We start from the raw sequence: 25,281 nt of genomic DNA, 5'->3' as shown, positions 1-25,281 counted from the left end.
AACGCTGCAAACAGCAAATCAACACTGTAGTAAACATTTGGTTGGACTTTCTGCTAAAAGCTGGAGCTGACTCGGTCTGACATCAGCAAGTTTACAGAAAGAGTAAATTTGTTCCAGCAGATCAGAGGCTGAACAGCAGAAACACTGTGATGAGTTTTAAATGTTGGTTCTGCTGCCTGTTGGTTCACTGAGCTTCACGTTTTCCTGCTGGATGATCCAGAAACATTCAGACACTAAACCTCAGTGAGCGCCACTCCCACCCAGGACAGGATATTTACATGATTTCAGTACAAAGACTTTCATCATCATTGTCTGTATCAGCGATCATGTTGTGTTCTGCACACAGATCCTCCTGTTTCTCCAGAGTGAGACAGAAAACAGAGCAGCAGAGCCAGCAGGAGGAACTGGTTTGATCCCAGTTCACTGCCGTCTGACATGAAGCTTCAAAATCAAACTGAACCAAAATGAATTCAACTGTCTAATGACAAAAACTTTCATAGAAGAAACTATTTCTGATCATTTTTCACATTAATAAATAAAACTACTAATAAAACGTAATTTAATCTGCGTGTTACAGATTAAGTTACGTTAATCTGAAACATGTAATTGGAGAAAACTGAATACAAATCAGGAAGGACTGAAATATTCCCCCAGCTCTGCTGAGTCTCTGCTTCTAGTTCTGGACATGAAAACTGTTGCAAAAGGAATAATCAATAAATCCATCACAATTAATCCATTATGGTTTTTTATTATCTCAAATGAATCCAGAAACATCAACAAACAGAACATTCAAGTTTTAATCACATTGTTTACAATAAACTTGAGGAAAATGTTCAGACCTCATGCTGAGAAGCAAACAGCTCAGAGATTAAAGCCCTTAGTCTGGATTATTAATCTGTTGTAGGATTATTGCACAAACTCCAGGAATGTAAAATCTGCACATTTTATGAGATCTGTGTTGCATGTAGAAACTGTTTCAGATACATTCAAATAATTTATTTTCACAGCAAATTAAACAGATTCTGTCCGTTTTCTGACTATATAGAGAAATAAGCTGAATAAATATTAAGTAATAGAGCAATAAAAAGAAGTTCCAATATTAAGTTAATTTGTATTTTTGACAAATAGTCATGCAGAAAATTCTGAGTGCAACTTTTGAAAAGTTATCATTTGTGTTTTTGACACAGTGAACAAAATAGTGAATAAATGAAACTGAATCAACAGAAAAACAGTCGGATCTCATCAGAACAGAATCGATTCATTTAGTTTCAGACAAAAACCAGAAAATAAAACAAAAACTAAACGTCGACTCAAAGTTTTGTCCTATTCAGAGTTTTCATCAAACCCAAAATAAAAACCAGGAATAAAATTATAAATCAGTTTCTGTTGGAGCGTTTGAGAGACGAATCTTTAGAAAACCTCCTGAGTTTTAATGAGCAGAGGCACTAAACAACTTTAATTTATTTTTTTGCTTGTTTTTACTTCTGAATCAGCTTGAAAGAAATGAAGAAAAGAGAAAAACTTTTTCTGCAATAATCTACAACCTGCAACATTTTTTATTTCCCTCTAAATAAAAAATGTCTAAAAATGACCAAGAGGAACAAAACCACATTTTTCTGTTTTTCTTACAAAAGCAATAATTAAATTATGCTCTTCATTTTTTAAATGCACATCCATAAAATGTTCTACAAAATGTGACTTTAAAGTCATTTCGTATTTTTCTGAAACGCGTTTCAATCGACTGCAGAGTCTAAAACAATAACTGAATGAAATCTGTTTTTATGAGTCAACAAGTTTCCACAGCCTGAATCCAATTAACTTTAATGTTGTTTCTGCAGCAATAAATCATGAAACGCGTCATTTCAGTTCACTTCCAACAAGGAGACGTCCTGTTACAACGACCGCTTTAAAAACAATGAATAAATGTAATTAGTTGTTCCTTCCTGACAGAATTCAGCTTCTTGAACTCATCAAGAAAATACTGAACTTTTTTAAAATCATTTTTTATTTTAGCTTGTTCAAAAATAGTTTGAGTTTTTTCTGCTTTTATTTTTCCCATAAGTGAAACGCAGTTCATGAAGGTTTTTACAGAGACGGAGGAAAAACTCAGAGAGGAAAGTTTAAACATTTAAAGCTCTTTAAATCAACTCTTCCTGTTGATCCACAATAATAAAAAATGTTTCTCAGATCAATAAAAATAGATGAAGCTTCACCTTTAAAACAGTTTATGGTTAAATTTCTCTCACATAAAACCCACAGTAAGGTGAAAAACCTTCAATAAAATCTTTAATAAAACCTTTAATAAAACTTTCACTTTTCAGTTTATTATTTTTTTTATTATTTTTTTCTCTGGTCTTTGAGCAAAAACTTCAAAATCAGAAGCAGAAACTCAGAATTTTATGTCTAATGGTTTTAAAACCAGACTTTGTGATTATCTTATGATGTTTACAATATTTTGATGCTTTTCTGCTTTTATAAACCGTTTCAGACTCAAAAACTAAACGCTTTATTGAATCGTGAGATTTCAGTACTAAGTTTAATAAATGAAAATTTTAATCTCATTTCTGTAGTTTAACTTCCATTTAAAGAAATCCCAGATAAAATATCAGGATCTGATGAAAAGAATCAAAGAACGCTGCTGTCCCTCCCCCACCTGTTGCTACAAACTGTTAGCCGGCGAGCTGAAGGATTGAAACTGGTTTTCTTGTGTGGAAGAATCAAACTTTGCTGTTCGGTTTCATTTCTTGGTGCCACTCATGATATAAAACATCAAAGTAATACTTTATTACAACATTCCTATTATTTTTGACAAGGTTTTTTACAGTGTAAATGTGATATTTTGCTGTTGAGCTTCAGGTTCTTGACCTCCAGGAGGTCAAACAGACGCAGGCCTCTGACAATGTGAAACGTTTTGCCATCAGGTGACACAGATTTAATAATCTGTAATAAAGTGATAATATATGATACAAATCTGAAAAATGTTTCTAGAATAATAATGTTAGTTATAAAGTCATGATCCTCCATTTTTCTTGGCTCTTCAATTTATTTCTGGTTGTAAAAACTTCTGGAGGAGCAGCATCTCTTTTTTAAGAAAACCATGTTTTACATTCTAAAACAGTAAAAAGTTACAGGAAGCTGCCAGAGTGAAAGTCTGAGCCGTAAAACGGAGCTGGACGAAACTTCGTTCAGTTTCTGTCTGCAGTCAGTTTAGAAACAGAGAAACGTGACAATCAGTGCGATAAATGCAGCTGAAAACCTGATTATTAAAATGATCTGCTGCTTTTTTACTGGATTAACTTCAAAACATGATAAACTGATCAGTTTTATGAGGGGATCAAAAGCTGCACAGACATAAAAGATTCAACACGTTTTGTTTTAGATACATTATGACAGCCACAATAGTCAAGATTAGAGCAATATTTGATCTAAAATTAGCCACAACAGGAACAATTTTTTCATTCATTTGTTTTAAAATGTTTTAGCACATAGTTTAGTTTTAAATATTGAAAAGGTGCAGTTACTGTCAGACTCTCCATAATGCTGAGAGAAGCACATCAAACCTTTAAGAAGAAAAAATTAGTAAAAGAGCCAAAACCTCAGATCAGATCCAGGCCTGACATGAATCAGGATCTTTTTTTTTTTGCATTTAGTCAAAACCAGTAAAACATTTTCTGCTTCAAACAGAAAACAGATCCAGGCTGCAGCTCTGCTGACGAAACGCTAAATAAACCGTCTGTCTCCTTGTTGTGCAGGTGGAGAAACGCTGCAGGCCAGAGAGCTGAGCTGATTCATGAATCAACATTTTCCATGAATCTGATGGATTCAGATCAGATTCTCACTCAGATCCTCCACATCTGGAGCTTCCACTGCATCCTCCCTGCAGCCATCAGCAGCTTCCCATCACTTCATCACAGCTTTGCAAAATATGGATTTTTTTCCACCAATCACCTCCTTGAGTCTCCATATGTCAGGTGGCCATCTTGTATTTTGTTGCTTCTATTTATTTGGACTTTGAATTCAAGTTAACTAACAAAATATAAAGGTCAGGCTAAAAAAAAGATGATCTTTTACAAAAATAAAGTCATATGACAAAAAAGTTGAAATATTGCCAAAATAAACTCAACATCAATAGAAGACGGTTGAAATATTAGCAGAATGAAACAGGAAGTTTATCAAAAATCCAGCATAAGAAAGAAGAAATTCACTCTGAAGTTGTTTCTTCTCCTGACCCCAAACAGAAAAACGAGACAATAAACTGTTTTAAAAAACTTTTTGCATTTGCTGGACTTTAAGAGTTTATTTGATTCTCTGAATTCACGCCTTGATATTTCTCATGCAGTTTGGAGTCACTTTACTGCAGTTTCCACTTCATGTCAGAAGGACCAGCAGGCATCAGCGCAGACGCCTCTCTGAGGTCCTGCAGGCGCGTCTCCAACCCTCCGCCGATCCGCGGCTGCAGCGCGTCAGACGTGGCATCGCGTGTCGGTGCGCAGGCTGCCGGGGGGCGGGGCCTTCCTGCCGTCTGCGCAGCCGAGGCAGGCGGGCAGCAGCGGCTGCAGCAGGCTGCCCAGGCCTCTCCTGAACACGCTGTTGGACAGGCTGTAGATGAGGCAGTTGCAGAAGCTGTTGCTGATGGCGAGCCACGTGGTGAGAAACGACGCCACCATGTGGCGGTACAGCCCGGCGCTCTCCAGCAGGAAGTAGAGGATGTAGGGCATCCAGAGCACGTAGAAGACGCTGGTGATGCGGAACAGCACCATGGCGTAGCGCTTGTCCGTGCAGCCGTCGCAGCGCTCGCCCCTGGTGGGCGTGGCCTGCGCGCCGAAGCGGGCGTGGCGCTGGCTGATCTCCCGGATGTGCTGCCGGCAGATCCGGAAGATGCTGCCATATGTGAAGCAGACCGTGAGCGCCGCCGGCGCGTACAGCAGCGCCACGATGAAGGAGCTGAACGTCGCGTTGGTTCTCCACGACTCGGCGCACCACTGAAAGACGTCGCCATGGTAGCCGGGCTTCCCCCAGCCCAGGAAGGACGGCAGGAAGACGAGGGCGGAGTAAACCCAGATGAGGACGATGCACGCGCGCAGCCGGCACGGCGTCACCAGCGTGGCGTAGGACAGCGGGCGGGTGATGGCGATGTAGCGGTCCACGCTGATGCACGCCAGCGACGCCATGGAGACGCTCTTCAGCACAGAAACGGCGTAGCCAAAGGCCTTGCAGGCGAGCTGCTGGTTCAGGCCCGGCAGGCAGCGCAGCAGGGACAGAGACGGAACCAGGCAGCTGACGCCCACCAGCAGGTCGGCGCAGGCCATGGTCTGGATGAAGTGTCCGGTGCTGTGGTGGTGCAGCAGCGGCGCGCAGTGGAAGACGAAGATCACCAGCAGGTTCCCGGCGATGATGAGCACAGCGAGGAAGAGGATGATGACCACCTCCAGCAGGCAGGTGTCCAGGCTGGGGGAGTAACCCACCGCTCCCAGCAGGCAGAACAAAGGAGAGCCGCTCTGGTTCGGACTGGAGGAGGAGTTCATGTTGGGTCGGGTTCAGCGCCACTCAGCGGTCATCCCATGTTCAGACTGCGTCCCTTTAAATCCTCAACATGCTGGTCTGCTTGCAGCTCAGAAAACAAAGCCAGGTCATTGTCCTTCAGTCAGCATGTCCCTCCGCCCCCCTCAGCGGCCGCCTGGCCTGCAGCGGCGGTTACCCTCAGACTCATAATGCAGCCAGACTGCACTGCTGCTGCAGCTGCTGCTGCAGCTGCTGCAGGCGGGGAGACAATCAGGAGGAAGAGTGATGCTGCAGAGCAGCTCCTCGTCTTCCTCTCATCACCCGGCGCTCAGATCCTGAGGTCTCGCTGCGCTCAGCCGTCCAGACACCTTCCTTCATCTGCTGCCGGAAAATAGAAACACTCCAAACACGCCGCGCTTTTCCTCAAACCGGCTCCAGACAAAAGAAAGACGGCCGGCGTTCCGGCTGCAGGGTCCCGGCATGGAGGGAGAGGAGCAGCTGCTGCTGCTGGATAACGATGGTCCCACAATGCCTCTCTCCTCTCCTCCCCCTGCTTCTTATCTCCCTCTTCATCCTCCTCCTCCTCCTCACAGTCAGTCCCTCCTCCTCTCCATGGTTTCCTGCTTTCTTAGAGAAATGCTTCCAGTGATTCCAGGTGTTAAAGCTAATGAACATGTCAGGATGGCTCAATGGGCTCTGAAACATCTTCATGACATTTTTCTCAGATAAAAATCATTTAGATGATGAGATTTTGGTCTCAGTTTTGTATTTTCAGCTGTTTTAGGGCATCCTGTCACTTTAAATCCTGCTGCTGCCCCCAAACTCAACGTTTACACTGACATGTGAAAATGGCTGCAAACAAATGTGTGATTACTTTACTGTACTTCTTTGAAAAGCAGAAGTGGGGCCTCCTGCACAACCAATAAAAATGGAGCAAGTGGTTTCTGGATCATTTTGTTTTCCAGCTGCCATTGTGCGGCAGTAAAACCAGCTGACCAAACATGCTGGAGCTCTCCTTGGGTTGCCAGGGAACATGCAGTGCCAGCTGATTTATGACGTCACAATCTGGAGGTTTTCAAACGGCTGTTTTTCCCGACATTAGCTAAACTGTAACTTCAGGAAGATGCAGGTTCCAGACGCTCAGCCTGCAGTCGGACAACGAAGCTGTGAACCAGGAGAAACCCGAGGAGCTTCACCACAAACTGCCTCCATAGCAACAAACTGCCTCCATAGCAACAAACTGCCTCCATAGCAACAAACTGCCTCCATAGCAACAAACTGCCTCCATAGCAACAAACTGCCTCCATAGCAACAAACTGCCTCCATAGCAACATGTCAACAATGACGCCGCTTCACGTTCCTGTCCTGCATGGCTGACAGTCAGATGTTTGGCTGGTTCATCGTTGGATCTCAACTGTTTTGTTCCTTCTTTATTCTTCCAGCTTAAAGGTCATCGATGCCTCATGTGCTCAGTGGTTTGGATCAGTCTGGTTTGGATCAGTCTGGTTTGGATCAGTCTGGTTTGGATCAGACTGGTTTGGATCAGTCTGGTTTGGATCAGCCTGGTTTGGATCAGTCTGGTTTGGATCAGTCTGGTTTGGATCAGTCTGGTTTGGATCAGACTGGTTTGGATCAGACTGGTTTGGATCAGACTGGTTTGGATCAGTCTGGTTTGGATCAGCCTGGTTTGGATCAGCCTGGTTTGGATCAGCAGCATCGTGTTTTGTGACCAGACCTCAGGATGGTTTCACCTCCACCAGATCCTCTGCAGCCTGGAGGTGGACAGGCTCAGAGCCTCCACACACACACACACACACACACACACACACACACACAGGCATTAAACCAGCAGCGTTAAAACGAGGGTTTATGAGCTCATCAACACTCCAGCTGAACATGAAACACACACAGAGCTCGCTCTGTTTTCTGATCCACCAAACGGAAAGAAAGGAAACTTCATAAAAGCTGAAATATCTTCTGATTCTCTGCGTGGCAACAGAACAAACCTGGTTGGAAAACCTCCAACGCAAACAGACTCAGCAGCAACATGATGAAATCCACCATCACTGAACAAAGACGACTAAAATACAGACAATAATAACAGATCCTCCTCCTGCAGTCCGTCCATATTCAGATATTTCAACAACAGTTGAATGATCTTTGCACAATGATATGATGAGTCTCAGGAAAAATAACCAGTATTTACATCCCAAAAACTTTAGAATAGCCCAGTTCACTCAACTCTAAAAGAAAAACTTTCTTATAACTCCTGTTTAAATCTGATCTTGTTCAGAAGGAGAAGTTCAGTAACAGCAGCTCTGCTTGATGCATCCAATAGTTTGACTGGAGAAATGAAGCCAAACGAGAAACGGCGAGAAGGAGAAGGACGGTTTTCTCTGGTCATTCAAACCAGATGAGACGAGTGAAAAGAAACCAACCTGATAAAAATGAAGGTTTTATTCTGTTTTTCAACCAAATAGTTGTTGTGCTTAAATCTGCAACTATTTGGTTCTTCTTCTTCTGAACATCCTTTCAAATCATGACATCCTGTTTGATTTGGTTGTTGACTCCCCCTGGTGGTCTGGAGGACTTCTGCTTTATGGATCAAGTTTGCAGCGTTTCATATGTTGTTGATATTTGCAGGATTTGAGTTTTGGTTTATTAGTTTATTTTTATTTGAATTTCTGTTTTGTTTTCTGTTGCTTTTGTTTTGAAGTTTGCATCACTCATCTGTGTTCTGTGACGGTTTCCCCACACAGCAAACATCCTGCAGAGTTACAGATCAACTCTTTACTCCACAGCTTAGTGAAAACAAAAGGAAGTTGGATCCTCAGCCATTTCACAGGGTTTGCAGTGTTTCATGTAGCTCTTCATGCTCTTCATGCAGCAGAAACGAATCAGACGTGCTGGTTTAACTTCCTCTCTGCTGCAGAGGCAGCAACAGGCTGCATCCTCCTGCAGCTGAGCTTCAGCTGACGGTTTGTTCAGTCATTTATTAGTTGTGCAGACAGGAACCAACTCTTAATTGACTGTGGCACCAGGAACTCCCCCACCCAACCATGTGAACATGTGCTTAAAGTTTATTCAATTCCACCGGGAGCTCCTTCAGGCCACTCTGTAACCGTGGAGCTAAAAACAGAAAAGAGGAAAAGCCAGAAGGATTTATGCATGAAAGAAAGAAATGACATTTTACAACCCGGTCAGTGATGCTCTGACTGGAAGAAACCAGATTTGACTGATTTTAGACTCAAACTGAACCTGGAGATCCAAATTAAAAATAGTTTCAAAATCTTTTAAATGACTTTTCAAAAACACGCCTGGTGACTAACGCCGCCTTAAAGAGTCACTGTCTGTCAGATGCTCCAGTTACTGTCTGTAACATTTCACTCTGTACTTACTGGCACCACTGACGCCCTCTGGTGGCCAGACTGGGAACTCCAGTCACTTGTCTCCTTCCGTTTCTTGAGCCTCAAAATCAGCAAAATATTCATCTTAACTTCAAATATTTAAATATTTATTCTGCTCTCAGTCTCAATTCAAAGGTGGAAATAATGTTTGATCTGAGAAACCAGGAGAGATGAAAGGTGTAAATGAGTTTTTAATTTAAACTGCAAAAAGACTGAATTCAAAATGTAATAATCATATTTAAATAAACAAAATCTCCCTTTCAGAGACATTAGAGGCTTCATGTTTGTTTTAAAAACACATCTAGGCTTTTAATTTTAATTGTTTTAGTAGAAAGAAAAACTCAGTGAAAATTAAGAGGAGCTGCTTTGAAACGGCAGTAAAAAGAATAATATTCTGGACTTTGGACGTTTTTATTTATATTGCAGGAATATTTCAAACTGATTTGTGACTAAATGTGAATTGAAGCCAAAGATTCAGATTAAAACTGATAAATTGTCTCAAATTCTTTAATTTCCCTTTGGATCAATAAAGTCTGTTTTAAATTGAATTTGACAAAAAAGCCACCAAAGTCCAGAAAGCAGAAAAAGAACCAGAACCTCAAAGCTCTGACATCCCAAACCATGTCAGAGAAAATGATTCATTTGCTTTTTGTTTCACCAAACTGAACAAACTTTACTCATTTCTTTTAGTATCTCAGAATAACAAAAAGCTGTTAGTAGCAGGAGTCTGTTTCAGAGCTGCCCGTTGGGTCGGGTCGGGTCAGAGCCGGTTCTGACCGGCGTGAAGCCGCTGTAGCGTCCGTCTGGACTCGGATATTCGTCCCTGATCTTCTGCACGCAGCAGCGGGGGATGACCGGGTGGGAGTCGGCAGGAGGAACCCCGAACCTCCAGCTGATGAATTGCCTGTAGGCGCAGTGACGCAGGGCGGCGCGCTGCGCCCCGCCAGCAGGGGGCGACAGAGGGTCCTGGTAGAGCAGGACGGCCTGCAGCAGCGAGCGGTCCAACACCAGCCGCCTGAACGCAGGAGACGAGGCGATGCAGGCGCCGTCGCTCCGCCTGCAGCACAGCTCCTCCTGGGGGAGGGTAGAGGAACTGCAGCAGCCGCATTTACACCAGCCGGGCTGGCGCCGCTTGGGGTCAGGGGTCGAGTTCTGGTCCTGGGGAGGCTGAGCGTCCACGTTGAGGTCCGGCTGCAGGAGACAGAGAGCGGCTCTCAGGTGTCCCGAGTCCTCCTGAGGGGACAGAAAGACTTCAGGAATCAAACTCAGATTATGAACAACTGGAAACCTGGAATACCTGAGCATGAAAAGTTTACCGGCACCAAACGGCTCAGTGGAAATGAGCCGCAACGAACCGGAGCAAAGTCATTTCTCTGCTCTGGTTCTACAGATGTAGAAAAATACATTTGTTTGTTCTGCTCTTTGAGTCCAGTTCCAGCTCTGCTGTCCTGCTGCAATGACTGATGGAAAAACCTGAACAAGTTTCTGATGTTTTATGACATCATCGTGGTTTGAGTCTGTTTTGGTTTTTAGATCTAAGATGTACATTATTTTCTAATCACCATCAAAGTTCAGCTGAACATGATTGAAGTGAAACGTATTAAAACTGTGTGAACAGTGGAAATCCTGAAACTGCAGCAGCTGCACGTTGGTTCATGCAGGTTTGGACCGGTTCTGCTCTGGTTTCTCACAGAACCTGCTTTACCTTGCGCGGCAGAACTGACATGGGTTTTATGTTTTGGAGACTCTTCTTGCGCGACCTCTTGACCAGCCGGAGCTTCTCTTCATCGACGTACGACACGCAGAGGATGCACTGCAACACAGTCAGAGCAGAGATGACGGACTTCTGGTACCGATCGCTTTGCCAAACAACAGCGGCTGGCGTCCTCACCTGCTGCGCGTCCCGGACCGACTCCACCGTCCTCTCAGAGTAGTTCTGTCCGACGTCTGCAGAGTAGCAGCTGGTTTCCAGCAGCCAGTCGATCAACAACGTCGTCTGGGAATTTAAAACACAGACTGGAGAAAATGACTGACTTTATACCAGAACCAGAACCTGGACATCATCTCCAAACTGTCTAAGATACAAAAATGTTGAGCCTTTAGTGACATCTAGTGTTCAGGAAATGAATTACAGGCCTTTCTCTAGTCAGTGAACATGTCGGTGTGAAATGTCTCGGTGGTCAGTAGATGTGTGACCGGGTGCCGCTCCTCACCAGAGCGAAGTACGACAGCGTCGACCCGATGTAGACGATGAGCTGAATGAAGCTGAACTTCCCCGCCTGAAACACAAACCCAACGCTGAGCTGTCATCTCCAGAGACATTCAGAAACACGGAGGCCAGGAGTTCTCAATAAAATCGCCTGACCACCAATCAGAACAAGAAAACATCTGGAGCTGCAAGTCAGGAAATTGTGTTGAGTAAAACAGTCCAAACATCACAAATGTTACTTTGAACAAGGAGGAATCAGAATTAAACATTAATGATCCTCTCGGACATTAGAAACTACAAAATAAAAGTCTGTGAGCAGAAAGAGGAAAAGGTGACGGACCGCCTGCAGGGTGAGAAACTTGAGGATATGAAGAAAGTTGGACTGAAAGATGAGGATTCAGTTGGACCAGAATCTCCTCCTGAGGTTGGTTGGTTTAATTCTTGCCATTTTGTGGCACATTGTTGGCAGGATTATGACTCTTTAAATGTTGCAGGAATCCAGTACATTATTTCCTTATCAGTGATTCAAAATGTGATTCCAGGCTGTTCCTGCCCTTCTATCCTGTCAGTCCTTTAAACCCAGCGTCTCCTTTTCCAAACCAAAGACCCAAAGCAGGAACTTCAGGTTAAAGATCAGAGATACGGAAGACTAACCTGACCAAACACCATGACATCGAATCTGATCCCGAAGGCTTTGTAGAGCGTTCGCTCCTCAACGCCGTTCACCACGTTGTACTTCGCAAACCTGAGAAAACCAGAACAAGTTTTGTTTTTTTCCATCGAATCTCCTGGAGGTCGATCTGTTTACTGTCCTGGTTTCCATGGCGACCCAGGTGAAAGGTTGACCTTCACCTGAAGTTGAGTCCGGGGTAAAGCGTCCTGTTGCTCTCTCTCTCATCCAGCCGTCTGAAGGAGTACCTGGGGAGGCAGTGCTGCATCAGCCGGTCCAGGTTGCATTCCCATTTGATCTGAATGCCGATGACGCCCCCCTGTGGCCAACAGGGGAAATAACGCTTAACCACCAGGACTCCTGGACGTTTCTAATTTAATATTTTTAATATTTGCTGTTGATTCTCAGGCTTTTCTGCATGAAGCACAAACATGTAATGTTTATCTACAGGATGAAGGAAAATATGCTGCATTTAAATCCAAAGTAACTGAAGTTAAAAAATGATTGAGCCATGTTTAGTTCTGTAAAATAATACATTTCATTCTTTACAGATTTTATGTTTTCAAAAGATGATTTCAGTTATTTATTAATTAGTGAATATTTTCCATCACTGTGGGAGAATTTGACTCCAGTATCTTTTGAAAATAGTTTAAATTAAACACTGGAGGGATTTTCTGATTTTCTGGATGATTTGCTGGTTTATGGTCATTTTAATGGGATTCAAGTTCAAACTTTAACTAGTCCACTCCCCATCATTTCTGTTCTTTTTCTTCATGGATTTTCTCCTAAAGTTTTTCCATTTGTTGTGTAAAGTCATCCTGAAGCAGCCCAGAGCATCCTACTGCCACCACCATGCTTCACTTTATTACTTTTTGGAGACGTCGTCACTTTGAACGGTCAAAGTGTTTTGAGTCGATGTTAAAGGTTTTTTCACTCAGCATAAAATGAGTTAATAAACATTCAGCTCCTGCAAGTCGGTTTTTAAAAGACGTTTAAAACTTATTGATGGGAGAAATGATTTTTCTTCAGTTGGTGAATAAAACCCATTTTAGTAGAGAGAGAAAATGAGAAAACATCATCATGAACCTTTAAACGTTCGCTGCCATTCGCCTCACAAACTGCTGCTTCCTGTTTTTATTTTTATAACCAGTTTCATTTCTCTCAGGACAAGCAGAGGTCCAACCAGGGAAACAGAACGGAGGTTCCTGCAGAGCGCCCCTACCTCCACGGCCATGTCGGAGAACTTCTCCCCGGCCTCTCGCACCATGTCTCCGACTCTGAAGATGGGGCAGAGCGAGTCGTTGCCTCTGTGGCAGCTCCTCAGGTAGGCGTCGTTCATCTGAGGGAGGATGTTTCTGCTGCCAAACAGAGTCAGAGACTTCAGTCAGGAAACGGCTGAATTTAACCCAACAAACATTTCTTCACGTTCTTTATTCCCAGTGAACGTTTGCTGTGCATAATCTGTATTTAAAATCTTTTTCCCAGGTTCAGAAAAACTCCCGCAGCGTCTGGTGGATCTGAAAACTTCAGAGTCTCACCGGATGAAGTTGAAGGCTGGAAATCTGATGTTGTTCTTGATGAGGACGGTGAAGTTTTCAGCTGCTGCCAGCAGAGCAGGCCTGACAAGAAAAATGTTTATTATCACATGAAAAACTGTAAAAGTCTTGAGTCATCTTAGCCAAAGCAGTTCCTGCATCCTGATCTACACATCCGAAGAGTTTCTGAGCTTCTTTCAAAAATAAATTCACTTCATGGAAACATCAATCTAAAAAAACATTGATGATAAAAAACTTTGGTGCTAGGATGAAATGTTGTTTTGTGAAATTGATTTATTTCACAAAACTGCAACAGAATCACTTTTATTTGCATCACATGATCAACAACCAGAAGTTACTACTGACGGAAATGAAGAAGCAGATGACAGGAAGTAGTTGGAGGATGAAGTTTAGTAAGATTTTTCTAATGTGAACAAACATATTCATGTGTGATTTCAAAAGGAATCCCTACTTAATAGAAACAGAGCTATTGTGCAACCAAAACGACATTCTCAACCGAATATATATATGAGGTAAACACAGATGAATAGTTTTTTATATAAAAAAACTTAAATAGAAACAGTTGGTGACCTTGTGGGGTTCGTCTGGGTTTCAATCGGACACCAAGCAGAAACTTCGCAGGTTTTCTTCATCACATCGAACCTGACGCAGGATCCCGTCTGAATCCCTGCAGGACAGAAACGTCCTGAGTTTGTTACAGCAGAAAGATTCCTGCAGCGCAGCCGAAACAAACTGAGCTGCAGCTGGAACTGGTTCATTCAGAGGAGGATTAATACAGATTCTGTGTTTAGTGACTGAAGCAGCTGCAGGACGAGCAACACTGAGGATGATTCTCTGAAACTGGATCCAGTTTGTGAACTGGTTCTGCAGGCGTTCAGTGAAACCAGTGGGTTTACCGTGACTCTGCTGGTCCCAGGCTCCTTTCTCACAGTCCCGATCCGACTGACACAGCCGGCCTTTAGAGGGAACCTGGGAGACAAACGGGCTTCATCAGGACTTTATTTTTTATTACAGTGCTGAAAACTTTAAATCAGTAATTAAAGTTTATTTATAAAGTGTTTTTAATCCTTTAAAGTGATTTTGTTCTGCAGGTTTCTAGACTTTTTGATTGTTTTAAAAGTTTTTACACAACACTCAGTTTTTATGTTCCTCTAATCTGGAACAAAGTTCCAGAAAACTAAGAAACTGCTGAAACACTGACTTCCTTTAGATCAGGGTTAAAAATCCATTTTTGTAAAGTTTTCATCATTTCTCTTTATTTTGCTGCTGTAATGTGATATTTTGGTTTTGGAAATAGTTTTTTGTTTTCGTCATGTGAAGCATTTGCAGCCGCCTTGTTGCTGAAAGTTAATTGACATAAAACAACAGAAAACAAAAACATTTAAAGTTAATATTTTAAGCACCTCTGCACATTTTCCCTGCTTCTGATTCTTCGTTATAATAACGTTGGTCACCACAAAGAAGGAGTTTCTGTCCTGAAAAGGGAAGAAGAAACAGCTTTCAATTTTTTCCTCAACAATATTTCCATTTCTGGACAGATGATGAGTTTCCCACCTGAGAGGAGCTGCTGTAGTCAGCCACGTCCCACAGCACGTCCCCGACCCCCGTCAGGTGAGTCTGAGCCACACCTTTCACCTTGGCGGTCACGGAGCTCACCACCAGGTCAAACTCCTGGTACTTCCTGTTCCACAGCATCATGACGCTGAGAACGCAGAACAGATCTTAATCACGTTCAATATTAAGGTTTATGCCAGAAAAAAGGAAAAAGGACTGCAGTAGAAAAGTTTGTTTGGAAAAACTGCTCCCTGGCAGCATGACTTAAGTTTGCACAAATGAATTAAAAGCTTAAAGATGATCATCCAAAACCTCCATGTCTGAAGAAAACCAAACAAACCAAAGCAAAGATCTCAAACCATGAAGCCATTTTCTGTTTATTTCTATTAACTTTTAAATGTTTCAGCTGTAAAAACTGTAAACAGTGAAAGTTTTTATCAGTGAACTCATTAAAATTAAGACTTACTTTTAATTGTGTTTTATATCTAAATTCTGTGTATTTAAGAGTTAATTTTGCTGAATTTCATTTCTACATTTTATTTTGCATTAGTTAATGCAGCTAATCATTAGTTGCATTAATAATTTGAAAAGTTTCTGCATCTTTTTCTATGATTTCAGCTCCAACTGTGCAGAAAAACTATTTGCTCAAATTTCCTGCAGGGAAAAACGAGCCGATTCTTTTACATGAAGGTTTTTAAAAACATGAATATAAACAGAACAAACGCAGCAGGTCAGGAGTTAAGGGTTCGGTTCAGAGCCGTTCAGCAGGGAAATGGAATAACGGAACCAGTGAAAGTGCGGCTGCTTCCTGCGGGAAGATGCGTGGGTGTGAATATTTCTTCTCACCAGATAAACAGCAGGATCGCCCCGTTCAGGCTCCATTTGAGCGAACCGAGCCGGACGCTCTGGATCCGGACCAGCTTGTTGGTTTGGTACTGACAGAGACCGAGCGGGTCGCAGCGAGGCATGCCGAGAGGAGTGACGGAGAGGCGGCTGAGTTCTGCAGGAGGAACCGCGGTGACTCGTCTTCCTGTGTGGACCGGGTCACATGTCCAGCTGCGGATCCTCACAGCTGCTGCAGCGTCTTCAACCACATCCTGATCAAATCGCCCCAATAGAGCAACTATTTATGATGATAGCTCTGAAAAATGGTTTCACTAAAATTTTAAATTAATGGTTGATGAAATACTTCATTCACAGGTTGAAATAATTAATTACCAAGAAAGAAATCAACTTTTTAGTTGAATTATTAGTTTAAATCAAATGATGCTTTCTGTTTTTCTGTAAATTCATAATTTTGTATCTGTCATGTATTTCTTATTCTCCTCCACACCGATTTTAATGGCCACTAGATGGCGGTATTGCACCAATTTTAATGGCCACTAGATGGCGGTATTGTACAGATCTTTAACTCATTTTGTGCTCTTCAGCACCTGGAATCAGATGCACGTTAGAAAACATCTACAAACGCAAAAACAAGATTTTTAAACGAAATACAAGATAGCAGCAGCATTTCGGATTAATTTAGTGTTTACAAATAATGAAAATAATAAAAATAATAAGCTAAAGGATTAAGAACAGATTATTTTCAATTGTAGGAACTTTAGAAGCTTTCAGATTATGATCATCTAGACCTAAATAGATAAAGTAGGAGATTTTACCAAGTATGTCTTATATGCTGATCTGGATAAAATGGACAAGTTTGGGACGAAGAGGGAAAAATAATGATGATAAAATTATTAAATGTTGCACTTTTCTCCTCATATGTAGTGGCTTTGACAAATGTTTACTGAGTTTTTTGCTGAAGGTAACAGAATTGTCTCCTTTCAGGTCCAAAGATCCGATGAAACTGTTTCCGTCTTCACACCTCAGGATATTAAAGTGCAAACTGGTCCCAATAACGAAGTTCTTATTTGCAGCAGAACGGGAAGATTGTGTGGAAAAAGTGACCAACAAAGACAGAAATTCATGGTTGCACACAAAGACGTCCTCTGTAGCTGCTGCAGGATTCACTGAGCTGCAAACAGGCGACGGACAGAGCAGCAGAAATCTGAATATATCGCTGGTTAAGGAATAATGTGTCCAACAGTAAGTTGTACTGAACTCCTGCCGTCAGGAGTGGCTTTAATTCACAAAATTAAAGCCATTTTGTGAATCAGTTCATGTTGTTCATGTTTTTATTGAACAGTTCTTAGTTCCAGTTTTAATCCCGTCTATAACTGGATGATGGTTCAGTTCTTTCAGACTAAACATTTGGAGGCGTTTTACAGAAACAACCAAACATCAGAGTTTTATTTCTGTGTTCTCAGCGGAAATACTTGAGGAACATCGGTTTGAGCTTGTGGATCTCGGTGTTGTTCTGCATCTTCTGCTGGATTCCTCTGAGGTTCAGCAGCGCCTCGTGGGCCTGGTCGAACAGTTTCACTCCCAGTTCCTTCTTCACGCGTTCCCTCCAGGCCGTCAGCTTCGGCCGGCCGTGGAACGGATCCACGCCGACTCCCAGAGGCTGCAAACACCAGCAGGAGTTGCCACATTCATTCATCATTGAAATGATGATGGCCATCAGTCAGAGTGGAAAAACAGACCAGATTAAAAAAGTGAAGCAAAATGATTTTCTCTGATGTAAATCCACATTTTTAAAGAAAATTACACACAGATCATATTTAAAATTAGTCTTTAGAAATGTAGACTTTAAATATGATACAAATCCTACCGGTTATTGTCAGGTAACAGATTAATTTCCTGTGTGAGTGAGAATGAGCTGCAGCAGTGAGAGCAGACGAACCAGGTGTTTGTATCTTTACCTGCATGATCTCCACCATGGCCACCAGATCTGCCAGAGAGATTTTATTCCCAACGATGAACGGTTTGTCCTGGAGGAATTTCTCCTCCAGCAGGTCGAGGGATTGCTTCATGTCCTCCAGAGTGGCGTCCAGCTTGTCCTTCGGGCCTCGGAGCCCATCAGGGGTCGATGCATGATCTGCCCCCAGAAATCATTCATAGTTAGAGCAGGTACTGTAAAAGATCTGAAACGATCCAAGAATATCTGCTGCATTTATTCTGACAGGTTTTTATTTAACAAAGCTGCTGTGGTCACATGATGGTCATCCTGCCATTATCGCCCAGATAAAGAACCTGGATATGCTAATGCTAACAGACAATATTCCATAATAGTCCTGGATGATACTATCAGTTGTTGTAGTGTGAGCTCTGCTGATCCTCCTCATTAGGCTGATCTAGAGCTGCAGTTCTAGATGTTCAACATTAGTTTGAATTTTACTGATTGACAATCAAACAAATATTGCATAAATAACTGCAATCAGACATGTTCCTGTGAATAATTGAGCTGATTTAAAGTGTGTAATGATCGGCGGCTGCAGCCTGGGCTGATCTGGACACCAACCCTGAGCAGGAAGACCTTTGAGCAGTGAGATCGGAGGTTCCGGTGCTGCCAGGACAAATATTCATTAACACGAGCGCGCTGCTGCAGCTCGGCTGGAAACCAGTGATCTGCCACCGAACATTTCTGCACCAGGTACTGCAGGATGGCAATGCTGCAACACACACACACACACACACACACACACACACACACACACACACACACACACACACACACACACACGCACACACACACACACGCACGCACGCACGCACGCACGCACGCACGCACGCACACACACACACACACACAGGTGCATAGAAACAGAAAATTATAAAAACTAAAATACATTTTGTTTGAGGAGTTTGGATTTTGTGAAAAACAGTTAATTCATAAAAAGGAAAATGGAAACACATTTTCTGAATAAGAAAATGAAGCAAACTTTCCCAGATGTGGTTAATTAGAGGCACAAAACTCTTTCAGTGGTTGTTGGTGCAGCGCCCCCACAGGTGAGGAGGGGAACAGGTTCTCAGAGAGTTTGGCTGATTTGACTCAGAGCAGAGAGAAAGAGAAACTCAGCAGGTGGAAATGTAACAAATGTTTCAGTTTTGTCCTCTAATCAAACTGAGTCTTCTGGGCTATCAGGGTCTCCAGTCCTACAGAGTTTGTCCTTTTAGACGCTCTCTGCTCCAACACCTGAATCAACAAATGGCTTCTTACCAGGCATCTGATGGCAACCTGGAAAGTTCATTCAACCTTTTGCCCCCTGTGTCTGAATATACCTCCATAACTCTAAATAAATGAAATGCTGCAGCGTCTCTTCTACCTTTCTGACAGAACGAAGCTGCCGTCCTTCAGAACCGGAGCTTTCTTCACCAGGTTGAGTTTTTCAAACTCCTCAGAGTACTGCTGCCCTGAAGTCAAAACACAAACCATGTCACAGAGACCTCGGATTCTCCGACACAGTTCATGTCAGGCTTAGGAAAAAAGAATAAAACTGTCTGACAATAAGGTCAAAATAATACAAAAATAAAGAAAGTGATTTTTATGAAAGTTATCCACAAACAATAATTACAAAGTGAACGAGGAATGTTGAACATCTTGTGAAGTTACATTAGTATCAAATTTACGAAACAGTAAAACTGTAATCTTTTAACATTTCAGCCTCAGATTCTTATCAGCAGCAGGACTTTGAGCTGATTGTGCAAACAGCTGTTTACATTTCAAAGACAAAACTACAGATTTGATGAATTCACCACGTCTTAAAAATTATCAAAACTTCTGTTCGAAGTTTTACGTTTTTCTTCTAGTTAAATTTCACCTTTACTCTGATAATGTAACTTTATCTGCATAATTTAAACATAAATCTCCAGGTTGAGCCCAATATTGACTCAAGTCAAAACACTAAATGTGTCGTCAACATCGGAAAAGCAACTTTCACTCTTCATGTTTTTACTTTATTTCCTCCAGTGATTAAATATAATCTGCCTGTAAAATCTGTCCATGGAGGAGTTAAAGCAGCGTTTTTACTGTTTAAACTGGAACTGGGTCTCCAGACTGACGGACCGTCAGCAGCTCACCCGCCAGCAGATCCACCAGCCTGAACTCATACGGGATCTTCAGCGCCTCGGCGAACAGGAAGAGGCCGCGGCACGGCGGGGAAAGCAGGTCCAGGTAGAGCTGCATGGTGCTGAGAGGCTGAGATGCTTCACTGCTGCACCTGTTATCCAAAGCACCCAAAGCCCCGCCCCTTCTCCCCGCCTGGGATCGCCACGCTGACCTTTAACCTCACCATGGGCCAATATTTTGTAAACAGACCACTGTCCAGAGTTTTCAGCAGGAATTTGGAGTTACTGTCTGGCCCAAGAGGTCAGACTGAACCATCAGAGCCACATAAAGACAGATACAAACTCAGCCTTCCGTCGCCTGAAGAACATTTCCAGGATGAAAGGAGGAAAGATCTGGAGAAACTCGTCCGTCTTCACAGGTTTGTCTGAAAATAATCAGCTGTCTGACTGATTTGTCATTTCATTTTTATTCTTATCATGCACCATCTTCAGTTGCATCTTGAATTTTGTTTTGCTGCTTGACAATAAAAAATAAATCTTTATGAAGAGAGAAAAGCTTCTTAATTTGGACCGTTGTTATTTTAGATGTTGAAAACTTAAATGGTGTAAATAGAGGCGATGCTGAACTTTAACCTGCAGTCACTCTGGCTGCTGTGGTTGAACCTAAACATTGAGAATAAACATTTCATCACTGTTCACAAAACTAATAATTAAACTGCTATTTTGACACAAAGCTAGAAATAACTGCCAGTCCTGTGAATTTTGCTGCATGAAAATGAAAACAGTTCATCAGTTCATGTTGTTCATGTTTTTATTGAACAGTTCTTAGTTCCAGTCTTAATCCCGTCTATAACTGGATGATGGTTCAGTTCTTTAACGTTTGGAGTCGTTCTGCAGAAACAACCAAACATCAGATTTTTATTTCCATTTTCTCAGCGGAAATACTTGAGGAACATTGGTTTGAGTTTCTGCAGCTCGGTGTTGTTCTGCATCTTCTGCTGCAGGCCGCTGGCGTTCAGCAGCGCCTCGTGGGCCTGGTCGAACAGTTTCACTCCCACTTCCTTCTTCACGCGTTCCCTCCAGGCCGCCAGCTTCGGCCGGCCCTGCAGCCCGTCCACGCCGACTCCCAGAGGCTGCAAACACCAGCATGAGGCGTCACAACGGAGGAGACGCTGCCGTCGCTTTCATCGGTTTAATTAGAAATAAAAACAGTTTGCATTCATTTAAAGAATGTAATCTTTAGTTTCCCTGTTTTACCTTTTAACTGACTTTTTCTAAAATGTTTTTCTTGTTCCTGTGTTTCTGTTTTCTTGTTGCAAAACCTGCAGTTTGAAGCAACAGTGGAAAAAAAACTAGAACTGAAAACATTTAAAATTTTCAAGCATCATTTAGTTTGTTTGTAATAATGTTAAGTTGTGAAAGTTTAACACTTTAACCAGCTTTAGCTCAGTCTTAGAATCCTTTTAAAAACCTTTTTCTTTGAAAAAATGCAATTAAATTTATGTAGTTTTTTTAAAGTATATCTCAATAATAATAATAATGAATTTTTTAAACAGGAAATTAACTCTGATGTGAAAAAACACAACATGCTGGAGGAAGCAGCAGTTTGATATGAGCTGGGTGAAGCAGCTGCAGCAGCAGCTGCTGCAGGTAACCAGGTGTTCATATCTTTACCTGCATGATCTCCACCATGGCCGCCACATCCGCCACAGAGATCTTGTTCCCGACGATGAACGGTTTGTCCTGGAGGAATTTCTCGTCCAGCAGGTCGAGGGATTGCTTCATGTCCTCCAGAGCGGCGTCCATCTTGTCCTTCGGGGCCTCAGAGCCCATGACGAACGGATACAGAGTCTGCCCACAGAAATGGTTAATGAGGCCCTGCTGAAAGCTGCAGCAGGTAAAACTACTAAAATAAAAACCATTCAGCTGAACGTTGATCTGAACTGATCTTACAGCTGTAATACCTGCAGCTCTGAGCCTGTTACTCTGAGTTTTACTTTATTTACTGATTAATGCTGCTGTGGTTACAACATTTACTGTGTTTTTAAACATAAAGTCTTTTTCCATCTTTCTTTGCCATCAGCTGAATTAGTTTTCCTGCAAGTCGATCACTGACAGAGACAAAGTGATATTTGGATATAAATACCAACTTGCTCATTTTAATCTAAATTGATAACTTTGATAATTAATGCCTCTTGTCATTTTTATCAGTTTTCAAAGCCAAATCAAATCTATTGATGAAAAACATCCAATTTGTGGTTTTTGACATTTAGCATTATTTTAACTTCACTGAGTAACAACAGTTTGCATGAATGGCTGCAGTCAGAAATGTTCCTTTGATTATAGCAAAATAAACATGTGACGTTATTAAAAGTGTGTAATGGGGTAACTGATCGGCGGCTGCAGCCTGGGGCTGATCTGGACACCAACCCTGAGCAGGAAGACCTTTGAGCAGTGAGATCGGAGGTTCAGGTGCTGCCAGGACAAGTATTCATTAACACGAGCGCGCTGCTGCAGCTCGGCTGGAAACCAGTGATCTGCCACCGAACATTTCTGCACCAGGTACTGCAGGATGGCAATGCTGCAACACACACACACACACACACACACCCACGCACAAACACACACACCACACACGCATGCATGCACACACACACGCACAAACACACACACACACACACGCCCACACACACCCATGCACGCGCACACCCACACACACACACACCCACACGCATGCATGCACACACACACGCACAAACACACACACACACACACACACACACACACACACACACACACCCACACACACACAGTCAATGCATCAGAAACAGCAGGCTTGTTCACTAAGACCTAAAGACATGAAAAATATCTGATACATAATCTGTCTGAACAAAGAAGGTTTGTTTCTGTTCCTCCACCATCAATTATACTGAAGTATTAATACATTCAACACTTCAAGTTAATTTAACTCGCATGCAAGTAAAATGCAGTCAAGTCCTTAATAATTGATTTATTTATTATCAATATAAATTATCCAATTGTGAATTAAAAGACTGAAGAAAATTCTAAATAAGTCAAAAAAAGCAAGCCTAATTTTTACAACCTGAAGCTTTATGAACCATTTCTGTCGGATGAGAACAGATCAAACTTCTGTGCAGGATTAAAGAACTTCTGCTTCAAACTTTAAATGAATTTAATTTGCATCATTTTATTATTTATCATGAAGATTTAGCAGCATGGATTCTCTGCACATATATTGAACAAAAAGGATTTTTCACAATCAAGTAAAAGTGCCTGAAGTCACCACATTTGGATCTGCGCAGCAGATATGCAAGCAAATAGAAAAAAATGACATTAAATAAATAATCAGTGCAACGACTTGCAAAAGTATTCCTGCAACATTTACTCAGCTGCCAATCTGTGCAAAAACCAAACAGGAAACAAAGCAAACAGATTCCTACAGGGAAGAAGCAGTTTGTTAAAAAATAACTGAAACCTGTCAGTAAACCTTCATTAGAAACAGTTTAGAAGTGTTTGTTTTATTCCCTGGTTTGATGTTTTTGGGACATCAGGACATTTTGCAGGATTTAAACAGGAAATGGGCTGAGAGAGAAGACAGAGTCTGCAGCGTCTGTTTCTGAGGCGCCGCTGCTGCAAAACACTTCGCTTTGTTTGTTTTAGTGGAATAAAATGCAAACAGACAAAGTAAATATCTGAACTTAATGACCGGAGAATCTAAATAGTTCAGAACGGAAATAAGAGTTTAGATTCAAAGACAAACAAACGGGTCTGTTACTGGATCATTACAAAACCTCAGGCAGATTTATGGAATGTGAATAAATATATTGGTGTTTATAAGATCCTTGATTCACTTCACGTTTGTTGATTTTCAGTTTTAAAGCTCTGCTGGAGGAGAATAAGACACCAGTCCGAGTTCTCCAGGGAAGTTCTGCTTCCTGTTCTGGATCTGAACGTTAAATATGAACCAGCTGCTTTAACTCTGTGTGTCTTTACATTCCTCTGCTGGAGTCCTTCTCTTGTTAAATACTTTCTAAGAGCAGAAATCTGAGGGGAAATGTAACGGGATGAGTTTCAGTTGAAACTGCTGCAGCGTCTCGTCTACCTCTCTGTCAGAACGAAGCTGCCGTCCTTCAGAACCGGAACCTTCCTCACCACGCTGAGTTTTCCAAACTCCTCCGAATACTGCTGCCCTGAAACAGAAACACAAACAAATCCCATCCAGCCGAGATACACCCAACAGATCCAGAATCAAAGCATCAAACTAACTTTTACTCCTCTGATGTGATTTTTAACGTTATTTTCCATTTGGAAAACAGTTTGACATGATGAGAGAAGCAGAGCTGGAGCGTCTGGCCAAGGAGGAGTTAAAGTAATTCACTGTGTGGGAGCTGAGAGCGTTCTGGGTGAAATGTGAAAACGCTGACAGCTCACCAGAGGCTCCGTTCTGTTACACCAGAACCGAGTCGTCAACTCAAAGACATTCAGCACAAAGTTCAACTGAATGATAATTTCCAGACAGAAATCCTTTCGCGTTCCTGCAGCTCAGTTTGGATCTGGCGGCTGTAACTCACCTGCTGAGAGCTCCACCAGCTTGAAGGCGTAAGGGATCTTCAGCGCCTCGGCAAACAGGTAGACGGCGCGGCACGGCGGGGAAACCAGGTCCAGATAGATCTCCATGGTGCTGCGCGGCTGCTGATGCTTCCTCTGCTCCGGCCGCGCCTGTTATCCCAGCTGCCTGGAGCCCCGCCCCTCCTCGCTGCACAACGCGCCGATTTCTAAACGGCGCCGACAGTTCAAAGTATACAGGCCGTCTGGGTTGACCAGTCTGACCTTTGACCTCGGCTTAGTCCCACATTTTGTAAACACTGCGCAGATAATCGCGTTTTTATCTGCTGTGACGGGCCTCTGTGATTGGACTCCGCTGCCTTTCAGGACGAGTTTACAGAAGTAATTAGACGTTTTTGTCGGAGACATTATGAAGGGGAAGAAGATCATGTTGTTGCAGCCTGGAGCGCCCAGAGGGGCTGAAGGTTAATGACGGAGAATGTTTCCCACCTGATTAACAGACGCTCTCATTAGTTCGTTCATGGTTAGAACCCTGATGATGATCTGAGGGACTGGACTGGTGCAGCTGGTGGCACTGGCTGTACTGGGTCAGACTGTCTGCAGGACTTCCACTGATTTCCATCATAAACAGATTTTACTTCTCAGGATCCTGCAAACTGAGTTTCATTATTTACTCTCCAGTTTGTTGTTTTATTTCATTTCATTTGCTTTGAATAATCAAAGCAAGCAAAGCAATACTACCAAATAAACATGAAATCCTAGTTTTTAATTAAAATGTTGTTCAACAAAGTAATAAAGGAAGTATCTAATTATGCAGGCTTTACATCTAGTTTTAGTTTTCCTCTA

The 25,281-nt window shown here is 42.4% G+C and overlaps 4 protein-coding genes across 5 annotated transcripts; all 4 read right to left on the bottom strand.

The window, feature by feature from the left end:
* Positions 1–2,762: 2,762 nt before the first annotated feature.
* LOC129366266 (probable G-protein coupled receptor 21) lies at positions 2,763–6,365 on the bottom strand. Its single transcript, XM_055040012.1, has one exon. It carries the CDS (start codon positions 5,523–5,525, stop codon positions 4,464–4,466), a length of 1,062 nt encoding a protein of 353 aa, XP_054895987.1. The 5' UTR covers positions 5,526–6,365; the 3' UTR covers positions 2,763–4,463.
* A 2,717-nt stretch (positions 6,366–9,082) lies between these two features.
* Positions 9,083–16,005, bottom strand: p2rx7 (purinergic receptor P2X, ligand-gated ion channel, 7). Of its 2 annotated transcripts, none has more exons than XM_055040018.1 (13): positions 15,745–16,005; positions 14,899–15,046; positions 14,748–14,819; positions 14,241–14,313; positions 13,915–14,011; positions 13,327–13,407; positions 13,011–13,146; positions 11,971–12,107; positions 11,773–11,863; positions 11,123–11,188; positions 10,801–10,905; positions 10,615–10,722; positions 9,083–10,142 (listed from the first exon to the last, which is right to left on the bottom strand). In XM_055040018.1, the coding sequence occupies exons 1-13, from the start codon at positions 15,864–15,866 to the stop codon at positions 9,642–9,644; spliced, it is 1,737 nt and encodes a 578-aa protein (XP_054895993.1). In that variant the 5' UTR covers positions 15,867–16,005; the 3' UTR covers positions 9,083–9,641. The 2 variants fall into 2 exon arrangements, with proteins under 2 accessions (XP_054895993.1, XP_054895992.1); XM_055040017.1 differs by having other exon boundaries at positions 13,011–13,143; positions 15,745–15,927.
* Positions 16,006–17,057: 1,052 nt separating this feature from the next.
* On the bottom strand, positions 17,058–20,003 carry LOC129365941 (glutathione S-transferase theta-1-like). The gene is given in 6 exon segments (XM_055039491.1): positions 17,058–17,404; positions 17,703–17,848; positions 17,851–17,878; positions 18,302–18,452; positions 19,107–19,194; positions 19,861–20,003. Coding segments are annotated over 6 exon segments (720 nt in total). The 5' UTR covers positions 19,967–20,003; the 3' UTR covers positions 17,058–17,203.
* Positions 20,004–20,641: 638 nt separating this feature from the next.
* On the bottom strand, positions 20,642–24,597 carry LOC129365940 (glutathione S-transferase theta-3-like). The gene is made up of 5 exons (XM_055039490.1): positions 24,441–24,597; positions 23,972–24,059; positions 22,279–22,429; positions 21,523–21,699; positions 20,642–20,981 (listed from the first exon to the last, which is right to left on the bottom strand). The coding sequence occupies exons 1-5, from the start codon at positions 24,544–24,546 to the stop codon at positions 20,781–20,783; spliced, it is 723 nt and encodes a 240-aa protein (XP_054895465.1). The 5' UTR covers positions 24,547–24,597; the 3' UTR covers positions 20,642–20,780.
* Positions 24,598–25,281: the final 684 nt, after the last annotated feature.

The sequence above is a fragment of the Poeciliopsis prolifica genome, unplaced genomic scaffold, assembly GCF_027474105.1.
Source record: "Poeciliopsis prolifica strain line A6 unplaced genomic scaffold, Auburn_PproV2 SCAFFOLD014, whole genome shotgun sequence".
NCBI lineage: Eukaryota > Metazoa > Chordata > Actinopteri > Cyprinodontiformes > Poeciliidae > Poeciliopsis > Poeciliopsis prolifica.
Note: the sequence above shows the minus strand (reverse complement) of the source record. Positions and strands in the feature narration are given on the sequence as shown.